Consider the following 26,119-nt stretch of genomic DNA (forward strand, 5'->3'; position numbering starts at 1 on the left):
GTTCAATCCTGATAGCCATCAGAAGTGCACAGAAGCTTACTCAGGACAACTTATGAAGTCTAGACAAGGACGACAAGTTATTCTCCGGCCCGCTAGCTGTCATGATAATTAGGGGTTCGCAATAGTCCTGCTCGCTCTACATGGATTCAATAGCATGCGATGGTTCCCTCGAGCGATCTAAGGTCCTTAGGAAGCTCTTAATTTTCGAAAAATCTACACTTTCAAGCACGTCGATTTGACAGGTGCCACCAAGCTCAAGAAGGAAGAAGGATGTGATTCGCATGCTTTCAGCTTCTACTCCGGTGTTGCATTGAGAAGAACATCTCCTGAACATTCACACTTCAAGTCGTTGTCACAGGGAGTCGAGGGATTTAAAGCGCAGGGACATCAAGAGGAAGGCAAGGTAAAAATTGGAATAAAACTCAACTTGATTCTTCTGTGCTAAACTGAATTGCAGCAAGATGTCGAATAAGAGTAATAATAAATCACGGCTGCTACAGCAGCATCGTATCGCGTGGCAAAGCTGCAAAGAGATATCCTTCTATGCCCTGCTCCAGCTCAAAAACAAACCACTGTCGCCTTGAAAGCAGATGTGAATAGCATGCAGGACTGCAACAGAGTGCAAGACGTCTTCAGTGACCTTGGGGTCTTACCCTTCGCATCGCTTCGGTCGGCCCTGTGCTGCTGGGCGTCTTGTCAGTATTGATGAGACGTGTATCAATGTGTCGAATGGTTCGGTGCGTCTTGTCAATGAGACGAAGATGCTTAGAACTTCCAGTCCTCGTCGACGGAAGCAACGGCCCATGCGAACTTCTCACGCAGTGTCTTGGAGAAGAACTTCTCAATGGGCACGTCAAACTTCTTGGAGAAGACGACAGTGAGGCGAGGATCGATGTAGTTGATCTTGGAAGTTCCGAGAGCGACTTCCTTGTTGCTCTCTCTGTCCTCGGCCTGCAGCTCCATGTTGTTGATTCTGGCGTCGAGCTTCTCGATTTGGCCTTCGTACTTCTCGACGGAAGGTCCCTTGCCCTCAGGCTCAACCTTCTTCGTCTTGAGTTCGGTCTTGAGCTTCTTCTCCAACTCAGTGGCAACTTCAAGTCGTTCATCAAGCTCCTTGGGCTTCATCTCCTTCTCGCCTTCAGCCTTCAGCTTCTCGTTCTCCTTTTCGAACTTCTTTGTGATCTTCTGGCGTTCCTGCTCAACAAGATCTTCGTGGTGCTTCTTCTGCCATTCCTCGTCAAGGCCCTCCGGAAGAGCAAACCACTCAGCGCCCTTCTTTTTCTTGAGCTTAGAGTCGAGGGCCAGCATCATCTGCTTGACGCGCCACTGCTGGTACTTGACAGCATCGATCTTGTCCTGTACTTTCTCCATCTGAGCAGCGTGTCCGGCGGCGACAGTACGCTTGTGGTTACAAAGAATGGCCACTCTGCGGTTTGCGTCGTTGTATGCTTTGACCTTCTCTGCGTGTGTTCCAACTGCCTTCATTTCCTCGAGCAGCTTTGCCATTGTCCAGGAAGCGTTGTAGGTACGGAAAACCTTGGCGGTCAGACCTTGCATGTAGTTGCTCAAATGCTTGTTCAATGCACTGGTAGTGAGACGGTCAAAAATCTCGTCGCCATCTTTCTTGGGAGCCTTCTTGAAGATTTTGAGGTTCTTGAAGACTTGCGCGTCGACCTCGACCTCATCGTAAAAGCGAATTGAGTCTTTACCCAAGAAGTCGAAGACGACCTTGTTTGGGGGTTTGAGAGTGATGTTCTCGAACTTCAGCGAGCAGCAACCGACAGTGTCAGCTTCGTCATCGCCCTTCTCATTACCAGCACGAAGAGCGAACTGATCGATGAGGTAGACGGCGGTTGCGCGTTGACGGTCAGCCATCAACTCGGCCTTGAGCTCACGTTGGTAGTCCTTGCGAATTCTATCGATGTGCTTCTTCAACTCTCTGGCCTTCTCGAACTTCTTGAAATCCGATTGACCCTTGACGTCGGAGTTTGCTGCCAACATGACGTACTTGTAGTTGCCGTTGACGTTCTCCTGCCACATTGCGAGCCAAGTACCTTCGTTGTCGTGTTTGATCTCCTTCCATTTCTGGCCTTCAGGAGGTGTAGGCACGGTAGCTTCCTTGCCGATGTTGATGACGACCTGGTTAGCCTTGACGCGAGTCTTGACCTTACCGGTCTTGGGGTGCTCGCCGCGTCCACGGAAGAGACCAGGAGGCTCGACACGGAAGTTGCCAACCTTCTGCTTGCGACCGTCCCAGAGACAGTACATGTAAGGCTCCTCGGCTTTATCTTTGATAGCCTTGAGTTCCTTCTTCTCTGCGTTAGACATAGCCTTCTTCTTTGCGCGCTCAGCCTCGAAATGTTCGAAAATAGGCTTGAAGTCACATTTCTCGAATTTCAAGATCTTGACTTTCTCGCCCTTGTCGTTTGTTCCATGGCCGGTATCGTCGAGGTATTTTTTGAAGTCACCGAAGAAGTTCTTGATGAAAGTCGGGTTCTCAACGTTGTGAGTTGAGTTGAGCATGCTTCCAAAGAATGTGGCCACTTCCTCAGCCTCAGGATGAAGTTTCACAGGTACGCCATCGTAGCGCATCCTGACATTCTTGGGGAGAGGCTCGTACTCGGGAGGGAATACGACACCATTGTGTTCCAGAGTGGTCCACTTCTTAGTGCCATCGCCTTTGGCAGTATCCTCCCACCAGCGGTACTCTTCCTCTCCATCTTCGAGATCTTCCTTGTCCTCTGGACTTTCCTCCTTTGCAGCTTTCTTGCCCTTCTTGGCAGAAGCAGCAGGAGTTGCACTTTGCGATTTGGTGGCTGCACGCTTGGCTGGTGCTTTCTTGAGAGGCTTGTCGTCGTCGGAATCTTCCTTCTTGACACCGTTGGTCTTCTTCTTCGGGGCGGCCTTGGTCTTCTTGAGTGGCACGTCGTCGCTGTCTTCGGATTCTTCGGCCTTCACAGTCTTCTTTGCGCGGATGGCCTTGGCTGTTGTCTCGGCCTTCTTCTCGATGGAGGCCTTTTCTTTGGCGAGTTTCTTTGTGAGCGGCACGTCGGAGTCGTCCTCTTCGCCGATTTGTTCTGCGGTGACCTTGGGGGGTTTGCGCCCAGTCTTCTTAGCAAGAGGTTGATCGTCTTCAGAATCGGAGGTAGCCTTGTTCTTGGACGTCCTTCTGCGTTTGGTCTGTGTGGCAAGTTAGATCTTGGTAGATCGTGTCACTGTGCATGCGGCGTACCAATGGAACATCGTCATCGTCGTCGGATTCGGTCGTGTCCTTGTAGCTCTTTCCGTTCATAGATGACTTGCGCTTGATACCGTTGCCGTTAGTGGCAGGAGAGTCGACATCCATGTCTTCAACAGGACCCATGCGAATTGAGACTCCAGGGTTCAGCTCGCCCATGCTAGTGTCGGTGTCGTCCATCTTGACGCGTTCGTTGGATCTGGCTGTCAGGGTGTAAGTGGTGGGGACTTGGGATGGTGGATGCGTGATGGAAGGCAAGTAGTGAAGTGAATTAGGGAAGTAGAAGAAAATAAGGAGAAGGAGAAGAAGAAGCAATAAGCAGTAAGTAGTTGAAGTGTATGACGTAAATGGTGATGGGAGCTGAAGTGGTGAATTGCTCGAGGACAAGAACGAGAGCTGGAATGACTAATGAAGGCGGATCGTGGGATTAGGTCGAAGTGAGGCGAGTCCAACAGAGGTAGAATCGCAAGGCAAACAATTCGACGGGTAGCTGCATGGACGTACCCTTGATTAGAGGCTTATCGTCTTCCGAGTCTAACACGATCGGGATGAAAGGCCAAGGTTTGCGAACAGGATACGTGGATGGGGACCGAGTCCAAGTATTGTACTGTAGGAAACGCGATGTGCTGAAAGCCTGTAGCTTCGATGGTTGGACACAGTGAGGACGCGTACGATTGCTCCAGGAAAAGTAAGAGCTGAGCGAGACGCGGAAACGCGGAAGTGAAATGCTGAAAAGTTGAATTGATGGCTCTTAGAGAAGAGAAGGATCACAGAGGATCAGCTGGCGCACGAGAAGCAGGAGAGACAGGATAGAGAGGAATTTTTGAGACAGAATCTAGACAGAGTGAAGGGGAAGGAAAGAACTCTGGTTCCTGCTTGCTTTGCACGTGAGGGCAGCCAGAGAGGCAAGAAGCAAAGCGATCGGGCGTGGTCCGAGTGCCTCTCCGCCAAGCCGCTCGCTGGAGACGGCGGGTGGGCGACACAACGACAGCAGAGCTCGCAGTTCAATCCCGAAGGCCGTCGCCATCTCACTTCGTCTTCAATCACCTCTCCGCTCACATAGCCTGACCATGTTGTCTCGCGCCGCTCGTCCCACCGCCAGGGCTGGTGTTGCCGCCCTCAGGTACGCCCCTCAACCTCCCCGAGCACCGTCGAAACAGCTTTTCCCTCAAACCCACCCGTGCGACTACGACCGCAACCCATGGTCATTGTACTGATCCGCTGTGCCTCTGTAGGCCCCAGGCTCCCAATGCCGCAAACTTCGCCACTCTCCGTGAAATTGAGGGTCGTCTCAAGTCCATTCGCAACATCGAGAAGATCACCAAGACCATGAAGATTGTCGCCTCGACCAAGCTCACCCGCGCCCAACGTGCCATGTCCGCTTCCCGCGCCTACGGACAGGCTTCCCAGCAGGTCTTCGATGAGGCCGAGACCAAGCCCGTCGAGGCCGAGGGCAAGACCCTTCTGGTTGTCTGCTCTTCCGACAAGGGTCTCTGTGGTGGTATCCACTCGGGTCTTTCTCGTTTCGTCCGCAGAGAGTACGGTCCCAACCCCGAGACTTTCGAACTTGCCGTCCTCGGTGAGAAGTGCAAGGCCCAGCTCAGCAGATCCAACCCCAAGAACATGGCCCTCTCCTTCGCTGGTGTCGGAAAGGACGTTCCTACCTTTGCCGATGCCTCCGCCATTGCCGACCAGATCACCTCGCTTACCGGCAACTACTCGAGCATCAAGATCCTGTACAACAAGTTCGTCAACGCCCAGCAGTATGAGCCTACCGTTGTTGAGGCTTTCTCCGAGGACGCCATCAAGGCTTCCGGTGCGTCAAACACAACCTTCAAGTCGACTTATCATCTGACTAACATGACTTTCAGCCAACATCTCTTCCTTTGAGGTTGACGACTCAATCCTCGGTAACCTCCGCGAATACTCCCTGGCCAACTCCCTTTACTGGGTAAGCAATCTCTTTTCCTGGAACACATCATGAAAATCAGCTTTACTGACATGAGTTAGGCTCTTGCCGAGGGTCACGCCTGTGAGCAGTCTGCTCGCCGCAACGCCATGGACAACGCCTCCAAGAACGCTGGTGACATGATCAACAGATTCCAGATTCTGTACAACCGTACCAGACAGGCTGCCATTACCGGAGAGCTGGTCGAGATTATCACTGGTGCCACCGCATCTGAGGATATGTAAGCGGCGAGGTCTGTAAATTTTCGAACGATTTCTCTTGCGTCATGCGCGCAGCACTTGAAATTCGTATGTAGCAATAGGCAAATTCGAAGGGATTTTGCGCGCGCGAGCACTTCTTCATCATTTTTAGAGAAATCTAGACAAAAAGTCTTCTCCCTTGCAGTAATCAAGCATCACATCACATCCATGGTGAAAGGTGTTGGAGTAGAGAAGTTAGAATATTATGTACAGGGAGTTGTTCGTTGTACCAATGTCTTGTGCAGCCTCTCAGAGCTCACGAGCTAGTTTGGATGCTCAAGAAGCCTTGGGAAGAAACTTGCCACGCGATCCAATTGCGAGAGCAGCCCAACCTCCAATCAAGAACAGACCACCGATAGGCGTGACAGGGCCGAGAGCCTTGAATCTTTGAGGATCGAGAGTAAGTAGATAGATGGATCCGCTGAAGCATGTGATACCTGCTGCGAAGAGCCCAGCAGCGACCTTGTTCTTGGGGGCAACGGCAGCAGTCAGAAGGATCATGCCAGAGTGTATAAGCTGTGTTGTGTTAGATGTTGAATCAATCATGTAACTTATTGTGAGAAGTGATCAAGTTCTTACTTGGTAGTGAGCAGCAGTGTTCCAAGCGGCGATCTTGGATGGATCCGAGATCTTCTTCTTCAGGCCGTGTGCACCAAAGGCACCGAAGGCAACGGCAGTAGCGCCAGAGATAGAGCCCAGAGTCCAGAACATGGTTGACTCGATTGATCTGGTGAAATCTTGGATTCGGATATGTCGTTGTCTCGAGAGTCGTTGATTCGCTGGACTGGAACGTTTGGAGCTTCTCGTGTCCAACCCCGCGGTCCACATGGTCCTGCATCACCAACATTCGACCGTCTCATCTCTCTCCCCTTGCAGATCCAAGAAGTTGAGCCTTCTTTTTCCACCTTTCACTTCGTCCGACATCTCTTGTTGCTTCCGGCTTCCTCGCTGTTACGTTGTTGTTTGCTTTAGCATAATATACCCTCTTCGAACCGCTCGCTGTTTCAAATCTTCGTTAAGGACTGCTTCGATTCTCCTCCTCGCTCCTCATTACCTACTGTACTCCTTGACCCAATTTGCTACCTAGCAGCTGCTATCTTCGTCTTCTCCAATACTCCATATCATAACTGTTCGCTCCAATGGCCACAGGTACTGCGTCCAGCACCAGTCCAGCCTTCCCCTCCACCCCGACTGACCCGCGAGCCGCTTAGAAACCAGCAAAGTCGTGCCTCTGACCTGCCACGGCCACTCTCGTCCCATCACTCACATCTCCTTCTCAGCCTTGAGCCCGGCCTCAGCATCTTCTTCGCAACCGCAATACTACCTCATCTCGGCATGCAAAGACAACAACCCAATGCTCCGTGATGGCCTGACTGGTGACTGGATCGGTACATTCGTCGGCCACAAAGGTGCTGTCTGGTCTGCTCGCGTGTCGGCCGATGGCTCGCTCGCCGCAACCGGTTCGGCAGACTTCAGCGCAAAAGTCTGGGATACTTTTACCGGCGAGCAACTACACACTCTGCAGCACAACCACATCGTTCGCGCCGTCGCCTTCCCCGCCCTGCAAGACAGACCCATCAGCCTGGCCACCGGTGGCATGGAGAAGAAGTTGCGCATCTGGGACCTCACGCGCGCAGGTGCTTCAAGCGGTACCTCCTCTGGAGACGAGTGCTACGAAGTCGGTGCAGGCGAGCACGGCCAAACAATCAAGAGCATCGTATGGTCAGCCGCAAACCCCAATGTGCTGACCACGGCTTGTGATGACAAGAAGATGCGCTGGTGGGACTTGCGATCGCGCTCTGCAATCGCGACACACGAAGTCGACGGAACAATTGGTTCTTGCGAACTCAGTTCCAGCATCCTGGATGGTTCGGCAAACGGCACCTTGAGTGTCGCCGCTGGAAACACTGTGTACTTCTTCGACGGCGCGCGTCCTGGTGCTTTGCTTGACTCCAAGAACTTGGGTCAGGAGATTGCCAGTGTGTCTGTGTGTGGAAGTCAGCGTCGTTTCGTGACCGGCAGTGCCAGAGACACCTTTGTGCGTGTATGGGATCTCGACTCTGGTGCCGAGATTGGTGAGTGGCTTTGTTTGGACCAAGTGACGGAAACCAGAACCTTTGCTGACAAGAGACAAACAGAAACACGCAAGGGTCACCACGGCCCCGTATGGACGAGCGCATTCTCCCCCGACGGCAAGCTCTACGCTACCGGCAGCGAGGACGGCACTATCAAGTTGTGGAAAGCCACGACAGAGTCTTACGGTCTGTGGAGATAAACACAGTTGGGAACAGACACATGGCATCGATCGCAGTAGCGCATCGCATGGAACCGAGAGCAAAAGCAGTCACACCCATGACTGTTCATCATCAGGTCTCTGGGTCTGACCGTCAAACTGTCTTGCGACTTGGACGAATTACTTTCCCCGAGCACGTCAATTGTCGAGTCCGCTGCAAAAGCATTGCTAGCCCAATGTCACAAGAGGGGGATCTAGGATACTTCCATCAAGGAGGAACAAGACGGCTTTGACAGAATCACAGAGATGGTGAAAGTGAAAGCAGGGCATTATTCAGCAATGCGTCCTGGAAAGAAAGCAAACAGACAAATTGGCAATAGGCTACACACGCAGAACCGACAGAAACTAGTTCCATGACAAGAAGGACAAAGTGGCTGGAAAGTACAATCAAAACACTGGATTTCGTACTTCACGCTTCAACCTCATGACATTGATTGGGGATCTAGGAGAGTGATAGATCTATCGTGAAATGCTTTTCGCATGTAATTCTTCGAAAGTGACTGACATGTAACCCTAAATAATACAAGCGGCCAAAACTCCACATGTTTTTTTCCAATACTTGATCCACACTCGTCTCTTGCAGCGGGACTTGTTGTAACGAGAGGAGAATTTTGTCATTGTCATTCGGTGATCAAGACCCGAGTTTACTCGACCATAAGGTCAATGTCGTCGTCCGGAGCTGTCGACGTGGTACCCATGTTGTTGTTCTGTCCTCCAGCAATAGTGGCAACCTGAGGCTCACGGCCGGGCTCGTTTTGACCAGAAGCAACGGCACTGCCTTCGTTGGCAGCCGAGCCACCACCCCAGTAGTCGTCCATCTCAGCGTCAAGCTCTTCGGCAGTCTTTCTTGGGCGCCCTTGCACAACAGGTCTTCCGTCGTTCTCTTTCTTGGGCCCGGGTCCACGTCTGTCACCACGTTCGCGGCCACCCTCACGACGATCAGTGTTTTCGCGACGAGCTCCAGGACGGCGTCCAGTCTCACGAGGAGCGCCGCGATCACCACGACCACCACGACGAGGGGGACTGCGTGAGTTGCGGGGGCCTCTACCGCCAGGGGGAAGGTAGCGATCGACGTTGCGCGCATTGGGACTAGCACTGCGACGGTTATCGATGCGATCGAACAAGCTGCGCTTGGGCTCTTCGACATTGTCGAAAGGATTGCGAGAGGGGCGGGCTTCTTGAATGGAGAGGTAAATAGGTTGGCCCATGGCGTTCTGGCCGTTGAACTGGCGGAACGCGCGGTTGGCGAGGTTTGAGCTGGGATAGACGACGTAGGCGACACCTTGAGAGCGGTCGTGGCGGTCGTAGAGAAGGCGTAGAGACTCGACGGGGCCGATGCCCTCAAACAGCTCCTAAGAGTTTCTGGTCAGCACAGGCATACGGTAGAACTAGAGAATAGCAACGACGCACTTTCAAGTCTGGCTCCTGGATATCGTAGTGAATGTTCTCGACGCGGATGGTGGTAGAGCCGGAGCTATGGGCGAGGTTAGGGTGTGTTGTTTCCAAGGAGTGTTGGCTGATACGCACGCATCTCTTGCAGGCTCTCTGTCATAGCGATCGTTGCGCGGGCCTCTAGCAGGACGGCGAGCTGTCGTTGGATCAGAATAAGGTTGGGCATGCCAGGGTGCATGAAACTAACAGTCATCGTCTTCGAACTTGTCGTGGACCCAGTCGCTGTGGTATGCATCAGTATGGCGCAAAGAGAGCTTCTCCAGCATGGACAGCAACCAACCGGTCAATGTTTCTGGCGTCCTCTCTGGGAAATGACTGATTTCAATTACGGTCAGCGGATGGAAATTCGGGTTGGTGTTTGTCGACGCATGTCGGTTGATGTCGTCCGATTCAACTGAAGCACGAGGAAGGAAGGAGAACCTGGGCGAATTCAAAGTCAGCATACGCAGAGACAGCTCGTTGCCTTCTCAAGTGTGCAGACCTTTTTGACGCCGTCTCTGGGATATTCGCGCTCACGTTCGGCGTAGTCTCGTCTGGGTCCACGGCCACCATCGCGATCAGAACGGCCACGTCCTCCGCGGCGGCCACCACGGGTGCTCTGTTGCACATCAGTATGCAAGTTACATGTCAATGCTAGGCTTGACAAACCTGGCGCTCCTCGAGAATCTCGTCGAGGCTTCGGTCCATGTTGGCCGTGTGTGTGTGTTGCTAGTCGGGTGCAGGGTCGACAGCGGTCTGGAGAGAATTGGCGGTTGGTCGACGAAGAATAGAGATAAACAAGATTGTCTTTTGCGAATGACAGGTGTGATTCTCAACTTCGAGTACTCGAGGTTTGGTGATGTGTCTGGGCGGAGTTGGTTGACGAGCGATGGTTTACATCTCGTCAGAGTCGCTTGGCACTCGACCGTTGCAGCTCGAGCCTGTCAAGGGTTCAAGGCCGACTTTCACATGCTCCGCTACTCGTCTCAGCCTGTCCAAACGAGAACTGCCACACTTTGCTCTGTACCTACCTTCTTGATATGAACTGTTGCAGATCTCACGCAAAGGGGTGGTCGAAAAGCTATGGCCGAGCGTCTCGCTCACGGGAATATGCCACATCTTGACACTTGACAATGGTTTTCTTTCTGAATCAGTCACGTAGCACTATTCTTCGCACCCTCCCTTTCCTTGACACCGCAAGAGTGTCACGGAGCGTGCACCAAAAGTCGCGTGGAGAATGCGAAAGTGGAACCGACTTCGACCTGCAGAAAGCAGGCTCAGCCATGAGCAGCAATACGTCAGTGGTGTAACAGGTTACAGGGATGCGAGGTGCGTGAACAACAACCATCCAGAATATAACTTGTTTCCCTTTCCTGTTTCTTGCTCTATAACCTTCTCCGAATCCTCAAATCTACCCAACTCGTCTACCTCGATAATCCTCAATCATGTCCGAAGATTTCCCCGTCGTCTTCACTATCGGCAATTCGTCGTCCAGGCACGAGATCATGCTCATTAATGCTGGACTTGGTATCAAGAATCTCAGCGATCGCATTCAGGAGCTTGCTTCGTCATCTGTCAACTGTGCCGAAGCCCTGGCTAAATACAAGAAGAAGAGCGAAGCCGAAAAGGTGACCGAGATTAAGGTCCGTTGGGCAGCCGAAGGAAGAGATAGCAAGCTCTTTCCCAAGACCACCACTCTCACTGGCGAGAACTGCAAGGCTGTCCTCTCTCTAATCAGCCTGCACGGAGGAAAGGATGTTCTGGAAGTCACACTCCAAGCACCTCCATCATCTGCCGAAGACTCAAAGGATTCCCGGGAATCGAAAGAGTAGGTACGGCACACTTTTTGCATGTATTTATTCTCTGGACAACAGCTGACCATTATAAGTCTGCCAGATCGTAGCAAGTAGAGCTGCTGACGAATCACGAATATCTACCAACTTCCATGAATGTCTTCTTCTTTTCGTTGTCTCCCTTGTACTGGGATCAGTACATTCCTCGGCTGCGGAGAGTTTTCCGATGATTTCTGTACAATACCTAGCATTGAAGCATGCTGTTTGGCCTCGAGTACCTCTGCATACATTCTCAAGCCACACGGCCTACCGGTGGTGGATTGTCTTGAGCCTTGTTCAAATGCTTTGTTGTATGAAACGCGCCTCTTCTCTATTGGCTTGCCATACCGCAACGTGATCTAGAAATGTTGATAGCCTTGATCGAGGCGCATTCATCTGTTAGCCGCTGTTGCATTACTCCCGAGCGTCCAATGGGATTGGGAATCAGCCGAGGGCTCGTTGGCCGAGTTGTCTATCAATGGTCCATACATTCGTAATGGAACCTTTCGCTCACGGAACAAGCCGCTGCAGGAGAAGATAATCGATACTTGGTCCTAAGACTCCACAGCAGGATGTTGATTTGTGTCAGAATGTGTGTGGTTGAAGCCTGGCTGGACACTACAGTCCGCTCGAGGCGGGAGTCCGGGAGGCTTCATTCTTGTACCACTTACCAAGCAGGGCACAGTGATGGTCAATCTAATATTGAATCGCCATGCTGCTTGATGCTTAGTGTTGGATGTGTGCATATGTTGGTGGTAACATCGACCTGCATGGTGCGTGTTACTGCGAGTGCGATGTGTCTGTTGGCAACTCTCTGCCAAAATATACATCTCAAATGTCAATCGTAGATTTGCACGTGTTAGAAGCCACTGCATCCCCAGAAAACGTTCGCGTATGGAACCACGGTCTTGGGTCGCGTCTGGGCCGCAGGTTCGAGCACGAAACTGATGGCTTTTGGTGCTGTTGAGAACCCAAGTAGTCAGTAGAATCACGCAGCTATCAAGTCCGAAGTCAAAAGATATATCTATCGAAAGGCTGCGCAGGTTGGCGGCGGTAGAAGTTCAAAGTTCATGCACGCTGACGGCCAGCCACTACCAGGTTGGGAGAACATGGGCCGTGCCTATTGACGACATCTGCGACTTTTTCTGCCTCGACCCCTGAAACAAGACGCGATTGTGTTGGGATGAGACTCGGTATGGACGCGCAAAAGGTCCCAACCAGGAGTGGTCGAACAGTCAAAGCACGAACGGTCATCATAAGGTAGGTGCCATGTACTGCAATAGGAGATCCGGGGCTCGATTTCACCTGGCCATGTCCCTAGAGCGCGAGCTTGGCCAACCAGAGCCAAGAGGAGGGTGAACAAGGTTCGAGGGATGCTGCCTCCGGGAATTAGAGTTCATAAGCAGAATCGCGGTTGTATTGGCCTCGGTTTGGACGAGTGACGGCTACGAAGCGGACAGAGTCGGATGGATGCGGTCTGTCGTGTTGCACAGGTCAAGGGTAATTGGGAGCGGAAGCTGTGGCAGGTTTTGGGGGTAGAATGCAGGCGTTTGTGTGCCAATTGAGATGGACGAGGTGTCAATGATGGCGCGACAGGCGGTACACTAAGGCTTGCTAGTCTTACTCCCAGCCATTGCCGTGTTCGCAAGGATGTGAAGTGCCTTATCGGCGCGCACTCTCCTCTTGACTCCACACTTCCCAGCCCTTCCTCCATCTCTCTCATCCTTCCCCGACCGTCGCCGTCGCCGCGCTGTTGTTCGCTCGCTCTCTCGACACGTCAAGTCACCCTCTGTCGGCCACATTCTTCTGGGTTGTGTTCGATCGGGAACGCCAGTCCGTCGCAGCACGCTTCAGACGCAAACCGGCGCAGCGCACTTCGGTCTTTCTCGGGATCGCGACTTCTCTGGACCTCGACCTGCCCCTCGAAGCCTCGTCGCAACTCGGTCGCATCCAATACCTGCCTCGACTGGCTACCATTACATCCTGAGATATCGTCGCATTCGTCGCAATATTGTTGGCCTGCCCGCATTAATTCGCTCAAACATTCGCCATAGCACGCCCGCGCCCCGCCGACGTTCTTTGACTCACCACTGACTCGACCTTTTATATCGTATGCGCGGCTGTACAAGTAGGCAATGGCCGACCAACGTTCCAAAAGATACAGTCCTCCGACCTCGAGGCTGTCTACTCTGCCCAACTTCGGGAGTCTCTCGCCCATAGGCCAGTCCAACGGCACAAAATCTCTAGCTGTCTTCACAAACCCGGACACCCTCTCTCAGCTGCCTGGCTTGTCGCCCACCATGGAAAAACGCAACAATCACAGAAACTCGGAGCCATCAGAATCCCAGGCCAGATGGATCATCCGAATCCGACGTCTGCCTCGCAACTTCAACGAAGATGCGCTCAGAAGCTTGCTCCTCTTCGCGACTGACCTCGAAGAAACAAAGTTCGTACAAGCATCCGATCTTACCAGCTTGGATGAGTCTGGCTTCAACACTGCTCTAGCCATCTTCAACTCCGAAGCCGGTGCCAATGAAGCAAAGAGACACTTGCATGGGAAATCCTTGGACAAGGGAATGACAAGCATGATTGTCGAATCCGTACCCAACTCTCAGTCTGCATACAACGGCTCGAGACGCAACACTGTTGACGGAACGGCATTGCGACAGCAGAACAACACCTCTGGTGCCTCCAACGGCACCAATTTCTCCGAAAACCCCTTGAGCCGTCAATCTTCTCGCTTCACCAGCAGCTTCCAACAGAGCACCGGTCCACAGACTCAACAAGCCATGAACTCGCAGAAGATTAATTCTCCTATGCAATCGCCCATGGCTACCAATGCCCATGCTTACGATTTTCCCGCTCCTGACAGCAGCAACCGTCTTCAAGGCCTCTTCTCTCCTCAGTCTCCGGTCGCCAACGCTTACTCTGATCTGACGCGCATCTCCGGGAAGTCGCTCATCAACGACGGAAACGATGATGACGAGACTGGCGAGCTCCTCAAAGACCCTGTTGGCTATGCCCAGAACGGCCGCAAGCCATCGACTTACAGCAGTTTTGCTCCTCAGTTCGGTAACCTCTCTCTCGACACCAACACAAGTCCTACGAATGGAAATGGCTCTTACTCTCAATATGTGGCATCTCCTTCGAGTTCCAATTACGTTTCGCCACAAACAGTGCGCTCGCCCCCTTTGCAGACTCCCTCTAGAGGTTCGACCGTAGGACCAAATGGAAACTATGCGAGCAGGAATTTGAACTTGAAGCATGACTATCCTCCTGCTAACCCTGCTGACCAAAATCCTCCTTGCAACACTCTGTACGTTGGAAATCTACCCGTCAACACCAGCGAGGACGAGTTGAAGTCTCTGTTCTCCAAAAGCAGAGGGTTCAAGCGCCTGTGCTTCCGTACAAAGCAAAACGGTCCCATGTGTTTCGTCGAGTACGAGGACATTACTTATGCCTCGCATGCACTTCACGAGCTGTATGGCGTGCAGCTGCACAACAGCTACAAGGGAGGTATTCGTGTCAGCTTCTCGAAAAACCCTTTGGGTGTCAGAAGCGACACCAGAAACCACCCCGCGATGAGCCCTCATGCCGGCCAATCTGGATATGGCAACGGTATGGGCGCTCCTCCTGGCTTCAGTACTGCAGCAGGACCTCCTCCTGGACTCATGCCCCCGGGCGTCCATGGTCAGCAAACTCATGCACCCCAACCGATGCAAAACAATGCCGGTCGAGGATATCCCCCTCAGTACAGGGGTATAAGCCCTCAGAGCCATCTTCAACAGGGCACAAACGGCTACCATCAGTCTCCTCGTAATCTCTCTTCTGGCCAGTACGCATACCAACAACAAGGTTTTAGCAGTATGAATGGCTTCATTGCTAATTCCGTCGACAATAACTTCTATTCCAATGGCAACAATCAGAACGGCATCAACGGACATAATGGCAGATGATTCGCCATATCCATTCAGCCTCACAGTCATCGCTCCCACACTGGATCCATCTTTCAGGCATCTACATCCTTGGTTTCATGACTTGCGGCGCTCCAGGCGTTACAATCATCACCACCTTTCATCACACTCCGGGCATCGGGTTGGCGTTATCTTTTCCTGCTACACAAAGACATATTGGTAAGGTATGAATCACGGCGCAAGCTGGGAGGTTTTGGTGGGAAAACTGTTTTTCTGCGTTTGCATCACGCATAAAAGATTCCCCACGAGCGACTTGACATTTTTCCAAGGCGGTGCTCGATTTGTCGTTGAACCATCTGGTTCACAACAATCTGGGTTCATGAGCCTTTTTCCATTTGGTGTTTTTCCACAAAGATCCCCCCTCGTCACATTCCATATAATGGAGTTTTGTGCTTTTTGTCTCTCTTGACGTTAATTCACGGGTCTTGCTTGAAGGTGATAAGTCACCTTCATTTGGTGTTGGTCTCTTTCTTTGCACTTTGAAACAGCACTTTGGAAGCACACACAGAGTGTATGAGTTTGATGTCTCTTTTATCATCTTCTTCTTCTCACAAGTCTTTACGGCCGAGCTACCTCTATGTTTACACAATCAGAACAATCTTTAATTGGGCTTTTCAGCAATGCATTTTGGTGGCATGACCTCGGAAGAGCATACCTGTGATATTGATATTGATTTTGGAGATTTATATATGCCGTACACTAGCTGCAAGCTTATTAGATTGGCAAGTCCATTTCGAGCTATCTCACACGTTCGCAATTGCAGGACAAGTAGATCGTTTGCCGATCCAACGATGTCTCTGAATAGCTGGCACGAGGACAGGGTTGTGCCTCGGCTTTGCGGCCGAGCCGGCCGACGTCACGAGCATCTTTCCACATTCGGCCTTTCGAGGTTTCGAAGTTGCGACAGGAAAGAAGGAACCATCCACAACAATGCCAGCGTCACGATCAACACAATTACTTTGTTCGCGCCTGCTGTCGCGAGAGGTCGCAGTCGCAAGACAATGTAGCTTCCGGTATTGCTTTCCATCCATCTTGCTGATCGCAAACTGTGCACAACACTGACAACAGCTATCTCTAGTCCTTCAACCCTGGTCGCTACCACCACCGCATACTCCAAACCCAGTACCCGCTTCTTCAGCAATACACCCATCACATACAAAAAAGGCGGCAAAGCAGCACGAGAAGCCTCACGCTCCGACTCTTCCTCGTCCTCATCATCTGCAGCCCCATCATCAGTAGCAGCAGCAGGCTCAGAAGACCCCTTTGATTTCAGCGCTTTGGAAACAGACATCAGCGATGCCATCGCGAAACTGAAGGATGATCTTTCGCAATTGAGACAGGGAGGAAGATTTAATCCTCAAGTGCTCGAGAGCTTGAGAGTGCAGTTGAAGCAGGGAGGTGCCGTGAAGCTGGGGGATCTAGCGCAGGTGGTGCCCAAAGGAAGAATTGTGCAGGTTGTGGCTGGCGAGCAAGAGGTATGGTTTCTCTGCCATCTCCCACCAAAAAGAGGCCCCCCTCAAAGGCACAAAAAAGAGAGCAAAACTAACAACAAAACCACAGCACCTCAAACCAATAACCTCAACCATCCAATCCGCAAACCTAAACCTCACTCCCCAACCGGACGCCACGAACCCTCTGCTCCTCTCCATACCCATCCCCCCACCCACCGCCGAATCCAGAAAAGCTACCGTCAATGCAGCTCAGAAAGCAGGTGATGTGGCCAGCAATGCAGTCAGGAATGCAAGACAAGGACAACAGAAGAAATTGAGGGCGATGCAGTTGGCAAAGTCTGCGAGACCGGATGACCTGAAGAAGGCGGGTGCGCAGATGGAAAAGGTTGTTGACAAGGGTGTGCAGGAGGTCAAGAAGATTGTGGATGCTGCTAAGAGGGCTTTGGATGCGTAGAAGAATAGAAGAGAGGACGTGGATGTCTGTAAGATAACGAGCCGATTATACTATTTTTTGAGTTGGTATGCAATGACAGAGTGGAGAATGCTTCGACACTCGAACCTGAGAGTGAGCAATTCCTGTTTCGATTGATATATTGGTATATCATATGCGTTGATATGTTACTACAACATCTTCTTCTAGCTAAAACATCCAGGGGTATCATACCAGCAAAAAGCCATCCGAGCAAACGCATCTTCTCGGCGTCGCAAATTTGTCGTGTTGTAAAGCAAAAACTCCTCCGTCAGCTAATATGCATCTATGAAACTCATACTCCCAAGTATAACGAAGCAAAACGAGAGAACCTCTGGTCTTCTCAACCGTTAGTAACAGTACCCCATCTGCCCATGGCATTTCTGACCACATCTCCCAGATCGCGAACCAGTTCACCGTCAGGTTCGAGTTTGAGCAAAGACTGACTCAGCACAAGAGTCAAATGCTGCACATCGCCTTCCACGAAGGTTCTCTTCAGATTCGCTTCAGTGTCAAATGCAGGTGCGTTCCAAGCCACAAAAGTACCTTCCGGTTGAACATTCTGCAACTCCTCAGTCAAGTCGTTAACTGTTGCTGATAGATTGGCAGTCCAGCCTTGAGTCTGCCAGTCTATGGGCACCGTCTCCAACGGCAAAGTGCCAGACTTGATACGCCGTAGTCGTTTGGGATCTGATTCTCCAGTACGACGGCGACGAGGGCAGTCCTCGTACTCGGATGCACTATCATCATCGTCATCTGCTCTAGCATTGCCTGACTTTTCTTGCAGAGCACGCTCATCTGTTGTCCTGCGGCGTCTTGGGTTTGGCGCTGGTGCTGGACGTGTGGATTCCACGAGTTGAGTGCTGGCGAGGTCAAGTTCACTAGCCTTGACGAACCCCTTAGATTGCGTCTCGCGGCGACTTTCTTCTGGTAGCACGTTCTCAATGTCTACATTTGCTGAGACACTGGCAGCGGGAGTAGCGGACTGCTGCTCTCGTCCCCGACCGAAAAATTCGCGAATGTCTGCGTTATTGGGAGGAGGTGTAGCACTCGAAGTGTAAGGCTCCCCATGCGGAACAAGGCTCTCTCCACTCTGTCTCTGCGATCTTCCTTTGCGGACAAATTGCTCCGAAGTCTGTGATTTGGGGAAATGGAACCATGCGTCGCGCTCAGGGTCAACTGGAGACACGAATGGTTTATTGACGAACTGCCGAGACTTCTGTTTGGGAGGACTGCGTCTTTTTGGTGCCGCTTCCGGTATCATGTCCAGAGGAGTACCTTCTGCGGTTTGGTGAAGAGATCCAGTCATGGGATATGGCGCTGGTGGTCCGAAGGCTTGAACACTGCTCCGCATTGGCGACATGTGAAGTACTGGGGGAGGAAGATTGGATGGGCCGATGACTCGATGGAGACCAGCAGTCTCAGGCTCCTCTGACGGGATGAACATGGGCGATGATTGCCGAGGTGTTGGTAATGCTGCCATGTCTTGTTGTGGGCGATAACTTTCGGAAGCAGGCGAACTTGCTCCAGGAGGAAGGCTCGATGCTTGCTTGGCTGGTGTCAGGAGCTGAGTGTTGACATTGTTTTTTCTGCTGCTGTAGGCGTTCATCTTAGCAGTTGTCCGTGGGTTTGACACTGCAGCACTTCTGATAGACTCCGGTTGCTCTTCCTCTTCAGTGATGGTCTCCCTGGGCTGATCTACTGAGTCCATGAACAGGGTGAGATCATCTTCATCAAGATCGTACATGTTGCCCATTGGCACAACCCGATTTGACCTTGTTTCTGGCCCTGGTGTCGTGAAGAGATCGCGAACGTCGTTTTTAGGCTTGTGAGGAACCACGTGTCTCTCTGAGACGTCTTCTTCTGGATAGGATATCAACATCAGTTTTCTGACAGCCTCCACAACCTTGTCGACGTCGCCAAATAGAACATCATCTTTTGCTGGCTCAATATTGACATCGTAGCTGCCAGGTGGACAGGATATTGACAGGTACACGAAAGGGTCCTTGGCATCTCCTAGCAATGATGATTCCTTGAGGCTTTCCTTGTAGATCCTGACAAGCTGCCTGGATATGCCTCGAGATGAAGTGAGAGGTCGATTATTAACCGAGACGTACTGACCCAAGCCACTGATCTTCGAAGCATGTGCGTCAGGGCGAGGAAGAAAGACTTCTACAGTAAAGCCCTCATGCTCCAGCTCGGCCCAAGCACATTGAGAGGCGCAAGGCTGGCCAACGACCTTGAAGGCTGTGTCTTCAATGCCGCCGCCAACCTTGGGTGCATAGGTCCAATTGTCCCTGTCATTCTTTGCCTTGATGACTTTCAACGACAGCCTCGTAGCTGGTCTGGCAAAAGCATACGACTGCAATAATTGCTTGATCTTCGTCAAAGCCTTTGGTGCGGCCTTGAGCGCAACTTGCTTGCGGACTGGCTGGTTTTTGAGAAAGTTGGCAATACGAATTGTGGTTCCAGGCGGATGAGTAGCACGATCTTGCACTGGATCGCCCGTCTGGCACAACTTGATGGCAGTTGCGATACTTTCACCTTCGACCCTTGTGGTGATGGTCATTTCACCGCTCATCTCCAATGCACTGCTCAAGGCTTCACCTCGAAAGCCGAGATAGGATGAACCTACCAGAGCAAGGTCTTTTTCATCCTTGAGTTTGCTGGTGCAATAAGGTTTGGCCACAAGCAGCCTATCGGTGGGGGCAATTCCATGGCCATTGTCTTTGACTTGGATCACGTCGAGTGTGTTGGTCGAAATCTCGATAGTGATATTAGATGCTCGCGCGTCGAGGGCGTTATCAATAAGTTCTTTGACCACAGAAACAGGATCTGTCAAAGCTTGACCAGATCGTATGGTGCGCACAGCCGTCTGTGGAAGAGCGTGTATTGACATGGTCATAAAACTTCCATATCTCTTTCTGGTCTCAGCATAAGTAGAAGATGGTGTGGCAAAGGAAGACGCGATGGAACGTGAGATGATAGCGAACACATGAAGCTTCCTTATTCAACAAACGCCAAGCCGCTCACTCTTGCCATTCTTAACAGAGATCCATTAGCTACGACAATACCCTCTCGAGACATGTTCATCTCGGAGAGCAGGAAAGCCTGAATCAGGGGATCTTGTCATTGGTTTCTGTCTTACCAAGCATGATTGTAAACATCGAAGGGAAGCAATCACAGAAGCGTTGGAGATCGGTGAAGAGATCTGGATGCCGCCGGAGGAGGCTCCTCTCATAGCTCCGCCAGCTCCGAAGCTCGCGTCATAGTCAGACAGAAGCTCGTCAACCACGATGGTAGATAAACATTGATTCCATCCACTCAAATATTCATCGTTTCAAGTACTTGAAGCAGCTCTTCCAGAATCGACTAGCAAATAACTACTACCTCAAGATGGCTCTCGCACCCAAGTTTGCTGGACAAGCTCTCTCGAGCACCCGTGGTGTCCATACCCTGGAACTTTGTATGAGACTCTCATGGTAATTGGGTCTGCATTCGTGACTAACACCAAAACCAGTCCTTGATTATGTCTGTCCTTTCAGTAAGAAGCAATTCGACACCTTCTACAACGACGTCGCTCCCATCGTCGAACAAAAGTACTCCAACAACCTCCAAGTCATCTTCCGCCAGCAGATCCAACCATGGCACCCTTCCTCCACTCTCGTCCACGAAGCCGCCGTTGCAGTCCTCCGTACCGATCCCTCAAAGTTCTGGCCCTTCTCCGCTGCTCTGTTTGACAAGCAAACCGAGTATTTTGACGTCAACGTCGTTAACGAGACTCGCAACCAGACTTACAAGAGACTTGCTAAGCTTGCTGCTGGTGTTGGTCTGGACGAGAGCAAGATTTATAGCCAGCTGGAGATTTCTGACAAGCCTGGTCCGGATGGAAGTTTGAATTCCGGCAATCAGGTGACCAATGATCTCAAGTTGCTCATTAAGGCCGGTCGTTTGGTTGGCGTTCACGTCTCGCCTACCGTTTTGTTCAACGTAAGTACCAGTGAAGCAGCCTGACAAGAGATGTAACCATACTCATATTCATCGCAGGGTCTCAACGAACCAAGCATCTCGAGCAGCTTCACAAAGAAGGATTGGGAGGAGTGGCTGCAGAAGAATGTGGTTTGACTCGGCGATTCAAAACTTTGACGAGATTACCCAAGAAGACACGTGCGGAATGAATGTTACAATGGAGAAAGCTTCCTTTTCTGAGCTTTGTCGGCGGACAGAACATATGATCCTCTCGTGTGCAAAGGTATGCAACGCGGGTAGCTATACAAATGTATAGGTCCTTGAACAGATGAGGAGTGACCAATGAGAGTCGTAATTTTACCGGCTCTCTATGGACTTCGTCTACTACCTAGAAAGATCTGTGCATCTCGATGACTTTGAACCTGCCTATGTGTGGTGGTGGGAGTGGGGCAGGAGCGACAGGCAACAGCACACCCGAGGGAGTGAGGTTGAGATGGACATCACTGAACCTATTACAAAAGTCACGTTCATGACATTCGATGGCAGTCAATAGGAAGCAAGTGATGTGTAAATACTAGTGTTTAAGTCATGCTGTATGGACATCGCACTCCATTCGGTGCGGTCAAAGCAACATTCTGCTTGTGCGAGCTATGTCTGCATCCTCGATATCAATGCGTATCATCTCACGTTTTGGTACACTCTTTAGACAGTCTCCTTGGGAGCCACTTCAAGAGTCTCGGGCTTGTCTTCCTCGCTGCGCTTCTTCTCAAGGTCCTGTCCTCTCTCCAGGCGAGATGTGTCCGAGGTGGATGCACGGGTCTTCCAGGCAGGAGTGCCGATGTAGCGAATGCCATTGGAGTCCTCGAACATAGCGGTGACTTCCTCGAGCGGCTTTCCAGCTGTCTCAGGGAACATGAAGAAAACGTGAAGCCACATGGCAACACAGAAGACGCCGAAGACGATGTAGGTCTTCCATCTGATGTTGATGAAAGCAGGAGGGACTAATGAAGATTTAGTAGATGTTCCTTAGTATAAAGTCAGCTAGATGTAACAAACCAAAGTAGCTTAATGCGAAATTAATGGCCCAGTTTGAAGAGGTTGCAAGAGCTGTGGCCTTTCCTCTGACGCGATTTGGGAAAATTTCGCTAGGATAGATCCAGGAGACCTAAAAAGTACCTCATTAGTCACTTTTTTCGAGAGTCAAGAACACAATACGTACAGGACCCCACGTAGGTGCGTAAGAGGCAACGAAGAGGTACGAGCAAGCAATGACAGCCTTGGAAGCTGCTCCGGTAACTTCGGTGGAAGCTTCGGGAGTGTTGCCGCCCACGCCGCCAGGACCAGGGTAGGTTCCATACGCGCCGAGAATACCTGCATTGGCGAACAGCCACAGTGCCATGAAAGCAGCTCCAACCAGAAGTAGAGGGCGACGGCCCACACGATCGACCAGAAGAAGTCCAGGAATGGTCATAACGACGTTGATGACATACTGGATGGACGAGGAGACGAGGAGGTTGTTTCCAGACAGGCCTGCCATCTGGAATACATATGTTATGTAATACATCTAAGCATCAGGAGTCAGTCAGATGGTGAAATAGGAACATGGGTGGTGGTGTCAAGGGGTGGTCTGGGTATTTCTGGGGCTTTTTCGGAACTTTCTTCGGATTTTCGTAACTTACCATGACATTCATGCCGGTGAGCTGAGACCAGATTTGCATGAAGATGCCGATGATGGTTCTGTTGAGCATACGAGGACGCAAGAGCTCAAGGTAAGAGGCGTTGTTAGCTTCGGACTCGATTTTGATCCACTCTCTGATTTCGTCAAACTCGCGAATAACAAAGGGGCTGTCAGGATCGCCGTGTCCATGAGTGAGTGTAAGCACTGCGCGAGTCTCTTCCCAACGGTCCTTTGATGCCAACCAACGAGGAGACTCAGGTAGGAGCATCATGCCAAAGAAGAGCATGATGGCGGGGATCATCTGAAGAGCCCAGGGCGCACGGAAGGCGCCAGTGCCTTGGATGAAGCTGCATCCGTAACTGATGTAAAACATGATCATGATACTAGCGTATGTTAGCGATCATTCAAGGACTGTTGCGATGTATCACTTACCCCCAGGTAATGGCCCATTGCTGAAGACCAACAAGCCGGCCTCTCATGCTAGGCAAAGAGACTTCAGAGATGTAGACGGGGACTTGAGCAGAGCAAATGCCGACACAGAAGCCGTTGATTATACGGCCAACGATGAGCATAGCAATGTTCTGAGAGGCGGCAACGATGATGCATCCAATGACCCAGATGACAGCTCCGACTTGGATGGCAATCTTGCCTGTGAGATACGAACACAAGTTAGGATCATATTTAGTACCAAAGTCGACAGCTAACACTTACGACCGAGGCGATCTGAGAGGTAGCCAGAGCAAAGAGCAGCGAGCCAGGAACCTCCGGCCATGGCGGCTGTGATTCCACCTTGGACATCGGCTCTAGGACCGAGGCACTCGCCAGCAGCATTAAGACCCTGTTGGTTGAAGTAGCATTTGTATGGCTGAATGGGCGTCAGTATCAGATCGTCAGCCCTAAGAGTCTCCACACATACCTGAGTAGCGATGATGGCACTCATGGATGAGATATCGAAGCCAAACAATCCTCCTCCAATAACAGCGATAGCTGCAATGAAGTATGGGTTACCGATCTGTTTCACCATATCGACGGTTGCCCTCGATAGCGAGGCAAAATCAGGTGTTGATTAGTAGTTGTTGTTGTGAGATCTTGACAGTCGCCCTCGATAGCGAGGCGAAATCAGGTGTTGATTAGTAGTTGTTTAGTAGTTGTTGTTGTGAGATAGGTTAAGTGTGAGAAGCGCGGAGGAACAAAAGTCGCAACCAGACGAGCAGGTGAATCTCAATATAAACAAAGCTGGTAAAGGCGCGCATCCTACCTTCCTTTACTAAAAGTCCGCGACCACGAAAAGTGAATTAATCGGCGCACATGACATCCCACGTCGCCCGGAGTAACTAACCTGCTGTGGAATGTCCGTGAGCCCATGGGTACTCGGAACCCTTCACTCTACACCTCGCCTTTTCATTGGATGGTCACACCAACATCGTGGTCCCGGGAGGTTGCGTTCAACATGTCGATCGCCTTTTCCAGTTCTCTTCTCCATGGCACAGGTCTCCATGCCCCACAGTCATCTCTTCCTCTACGCTTGTCGTCTCCAGTTCTCCCGACTTTCTCCAGCTCTGCAATCGGCCCTTCTGTGGATAATGCCAGGTGTCGGAAGATCTGAGCACGAGAGCTCGACCTCATGGCATACAACACCGCTGCGATTGATATCCTGTAGGTCATTCGATGCTTACGCTAACATGCATGTCACATCACCTCGTTGCCTGGTGGCTTCAGGGCGAGCCAACCGGAGCAAAGAAGATTTCGCCGTACTTGTAGAGAAGTTACATGCTTACGCGAGATCTTCAAAGGAGCGATGGACGTCTGCAGAAGGATCTCAGGCATGCGGTTAAAGTCAAGCCAACCACGCGTGAGGCGCTTTTCAGGGTTGTTTGGTGGCTTACGCCCAGCAAGGAACCGCTTTCCGAGTTCCGAAAGGTTTCTCATCCAATGCCACGAATGCCAGCCAAAGTTTGACAGACAACATTTAGTATTTGTGAAAGCTAGAAGCTGGCTTGTACCTGCTCGATTACTACACATCTTCCTTGAAACTTCGAACAAGCGACACAGAAACATATCAGATTCTGCTCCAACATGTTGATACAAGGAGGAAGTAGCCCTGAAAGCTCATAACCGAGTTAGAAATGATCTACCTTGTTTTGAAGTCACCATTTTACGAAACGGAAAAATTGCTCCATGATATCGTTGTTCGAGGACCCACTTCCATTATCTGTACAATCTCCTGCCGAGTGTGGAACAACCATTAATAACCGAAGCTGAGTATCTTGTGAGAAATTTCCGCAGCACACAGGAGAGTGCTCGAACAGTGCCGTTCATTATCATCTTGCGGTGATTGACCGAATTCCAAGGCAGTATGCGACACAGATCTTCGCATCTTTGCGTCGCTACAGGACCTGGACCTGGACCTCTTACAGAGGCTTTACTCCAGGGACCAGTATGATAGCACTAATCTCATCAATCCTTCTCAATTCACTACTTGACTGAGGCCAAGTCATGCAAGGGCACATCAGCCATTACAACAGATTCGCAGCCCACGTTTTTCCTATGCTTCGATTGATATGCCTTAAGCTCCTTTTCAGGAAACATTGCCATTGCAAGCACATACGGCCACAGCCAGCTGGAAACTGGGCACTCTTCACGTGATTCTCTAGCGTTCCACATATGTATTCTCAGCAAGCCCATGTCTTATTGGTCTCGCACCTTCTTTCAACACGATGGCAGAAACACGAAATACTCAACAAGATGAAGACGGACCTCCTTATCCGACATACAGTGAGCGCAGATTCGAGGATAACAAGAGACCATATTTCTCAGCAGCTTTCGAACGTTTGATATGGCCGGTCCGAGGCGAGTTCCCGTCCGCCATTTCGGTCATGAGAGGGCCTCAGCAGAACATTGGCACTCCGCAACCATTATTTAATCCAGAGACTGGAGAGTGGCATGAGATTGCCTCGCAATCGATCACGGATACAAGAGTCTCGTATCTCGAAGCATCCCTCGTGAACTTGGACTTTTGGGACCGTAAATGGGAGCGATTTCATATGGAACATGCCGACCCAGCATACGACGAATGCGAGTTTGTTACCTATGGCGATCTCGACAACGACGTACGCCCTTTCGCAGAAGAACCTGAGCGGGAGGACGGCACGTGGAGTTGGGATGAGCGCTCAGACACAGAAATCCTTATCCACTGTTGCGATGAAGACCGCCCGCTAGGTAAACAAGGTCTCACGCTCGAAGTCCGCCCGTCACTTGGGAACGATTTTGTCACGGTCAAGGACTACGTCGGCGCGGTGCACCCCTGGCTCATGAGCATGCAGGATGATATTCTTGCTGCAATGCGGGTAGCAGAGCCTGTATACCCGGCATCCACCGAGTGGAGGCTAAGCAATTCTCGCTTTGATGGCCCAAGGCATCAAATCATATCTCCCGAAGACTGGGAATTGATGAACCAGCCGTTACAACTTACATGGTAAATTCTGTAGTCGATCCTGCTTCTCTAAGCAAATGCATTTGCTAACGTTCTTCCTCGCGACCAGGACCAGGTCTGTGATGCCTGATGGGACTGTCGTA

The 26,119-nt window shown here is 51.2% G+C and overlaps 12 protein-coding genes across 12 annotated transcripts; 7 read left to right on the forward strand and 5 right to left on the reverse strand.

The window, feature by feature from the left end:
- Positions 1–765: 765 nt before the first annotated feature.
- M436DRAFT_59897 (DNA topoisomerase 1) lies at positions 766–3,418 on the reverse strand (the record flags this gene model as incomplete). The annotated part of the gene is made up of 2 exons (XM_013576662.1): positions 766–3,180; positions 3,233–3,418. The coding sequence occupies 2 exons, from the start codon at positions 3,416–3,418 to the stop codon at positions 766–768; spliced, it is 2,601 nt and encodes an 866-aa protein (XP_013432116.1).
- An 890-nt stretch (positions 3,419–4,308) lies between these two features.
- M436DRAFT_77814 (ATP synthase F1 gamma) lies at positions 4,309–5,431 on the forward strand (the record flags this gene model as incomplete). The annotated part of the gene is made up of 4 exons (XM_013576970.1): positions 4,309–4,418; positions 4,474–5,054; positions 5,110–5,189; positions 5,249–5,431. The coding sequence occupies 4 exons, from the start codon at positions 4,309–4,311 to the stop codon at positions 5,429–5,431; spliced, it is 954 nt and encodes a 317-aa protein (XP_013432424.1).
- Positions 5,432–5,722: 291 nt separating this feature from the next.
- Positions 5,723–6,157, reverse strand: M436DRAFT_35759 (DUF423-domain-containing protein; the record flags this gene model as incomplete). Its single annotated transcript, XM_013576277.1, has 2 exons — positions 5,723–5,962; positions 6,026–6,157. The coding sequence occupies 2 exons, from the start codon at positions 6,155–6,157 to the stop codon at positions 5,723–5,725; spliced, it is 372 nt and encodes a 123-aa protein (XP_013431731.1).
- A 428-nt stretch (positions 6,158–6,585) lies between these two features.
- Positions 6,586–7,721, forward strand: M436DRAFT_77816 (WD repeat protein; the record flags this gene model as incomplete). The annotated part of the gene is made up of 3 exons (XM_013576971.1): positions 6,586–6,595; positions 6,658–7,521; positions 7,585–7,721. 3 exons carry the CDS (start codon positions 6,586–6,588, stop codon positions 7,719–7,721), a joined length of 1,011 nt encoding a protein of 336 aa, XP_013432425.1.
- A 662-nt stretch (positions 7,722–8,383) lies between these two features.
- Positions 8,384–9,878, reverse strand: M436DRAFT_34725 (uncharacterized protein; the record flags this gene model as incomplete). The annotated part of the gene is made up of 7 exons (XM_013576094.1): positions 8,384–9,091; positions 9,150–9,213; positions 9,267–9,327; positions 9,379–9,413; positions 9,472–9,506; positions 9,673–9,789; positions 9,840–9,878. The coding sequence occupies 7 exons, from the start codon at positions 9,876–9,878 to the stop codon at positions 8,384–8,386; spliced, it is 1,059 nt and encodes a 352-aa protein (XP_013431548.1).
- A 737-nt stretch (positions 9,879–10,615) lies between these two features.
- On the forward strand, positions 10,616–11,002 carry M436DRAFT_36398 (uncharacterized protein; the record flags this gene model as incomplete). Its single annotated transcript, XM_013576385.1, has 1 exon — positions 10,616–11,002. The coding sequence occupies one exon, from the start codon at positions 10,616–10,618 to the stop codon at positions 11,000–11,002; it is 387 nt and encodes a 128-aa protein (XP_013431839.1).
- A 2,300-nt stretch (positions 11,003–13,302) lies between these two features.
- M436DRAFT_35391 (uncharacterized protein) lies at positions 13,303–14,958 on the forward strand (the record flags this gene model as incomplete). The annotated part of the gene is made up of 1 exon (XM_013576212.1): positions 13,303–14,958. The coding sequence occupies one exon, from the start codon at positions 13,303–13,305 to the stop codon at positions 14,956–14,958; it is 1,656 nt and encodes a 551-aa protein (XP_013431666.1).
- Positions 14,959–15,906: 948 nt separating this feature from the next.
- Positions 15,907–16,881, forward strand: M436DRAFT_37199 (ribosome recycling factor; the record flags this gene model as incomplete). The annotated part of the gene is made up of 3 exons (XM_013576553.1): positions 15,907–15,989; positions 16,055–16,451; positions 16,537–16,881. 3 exons carry the CDS (start codon positions 15,907–15,909, stop codon positions 16,879–16,881), a joined length of 825 nt encoding a protein of 274 aa, XP_013432007.1.
- Positions 16,882–18,763: 1,882 nt separating this feature from the next.
- On the reverse strand, positions 18,764–19,795 carry M436DRAFT_15646 (uncharacterized protein; the record flags this gene model as incomplete). Its single annotated transcript, XM_013576045.1, has 1 exon — positions 18,764–19,795. A coding segment is annotated over one exon (1,032 nt), but the record flags the coding sequence as incomplete, so codon positions are not given.
- A 497-nt stretch (positions 19,796–20,292) lies between these two features.
- On the forward strand, positions 20,293–21,021 carry M436DRAFT_35250 (uncharacterized protein; the record flags this gene model as incomplete). The annotated part of the gene is made up of 3 exons (XM_013576186.1): positions 20,293–20,362; positions 20,417–20,886; positions 20,944–21,021. 3 exons carry the CDS (start codon positions 20,293–20,295, stop codon positions 21,019–21,021), a joined length of 618 nt encoding a protein of 205 aa, XP_013431640.1.
- Positions 21,022–21,567: 546 nt separating this feature from the next.
- M436DRAFT_36956 (putative MFS glucose transporter) lies at positions 21,568–23,567 on the reverse strand (the record flags this gene model as incomplete). Its single annotated transcript, XM_013576501.1, has 7 exons — positions 21,568–21,866; positions 21,922–22,030; positions 22,085–22,429; positions 22,545–22,926; positions 22,976–23,192; positions 23,255–23,408; positions 23,460–23,567. The coding sequence occupies 7 exons, from the start codon at positions 23,565–23,567 to the stop codon at positions 21,568–21,570; spliced, it is 1,614 nt and encodes a 537-aa protein (XP_013431955.1).
- Positions 23,568–25,260: 1,693 nt separating this feature from the next.
- Positions 25,261–26,022, forward strand: M436DRAFT_77824 (uncharacterized protein; the record flags this gene model as incomplete). The annotated part of the gene is made up of 1 exon (XM_013576972.1): positions 25,261–26,022. One exon carries the CDS (start codon positions 25,261–25,263, stop codon positions 26,020–26,022), a length of 762 nt encoding a protein of 253 aa, XP_013432426.1.
- Positions 26,023–26,119: the final 97 nt, after the last annotated feature.

This window comes from Aureobasidium namibiae (assembly GCF_000721765.1).
Source record: "Aureobasidium namibiae CBS 147.97 unplaced genomic scaffold scaffold_1, whole genome shotgun sequence".
NCBI lineage: Eukaryota > Fungi > Ascomycota > Dothideomycetes > Dothideales > Saccotheciaceae > Aureobasidium > Aureobasidium namibiae.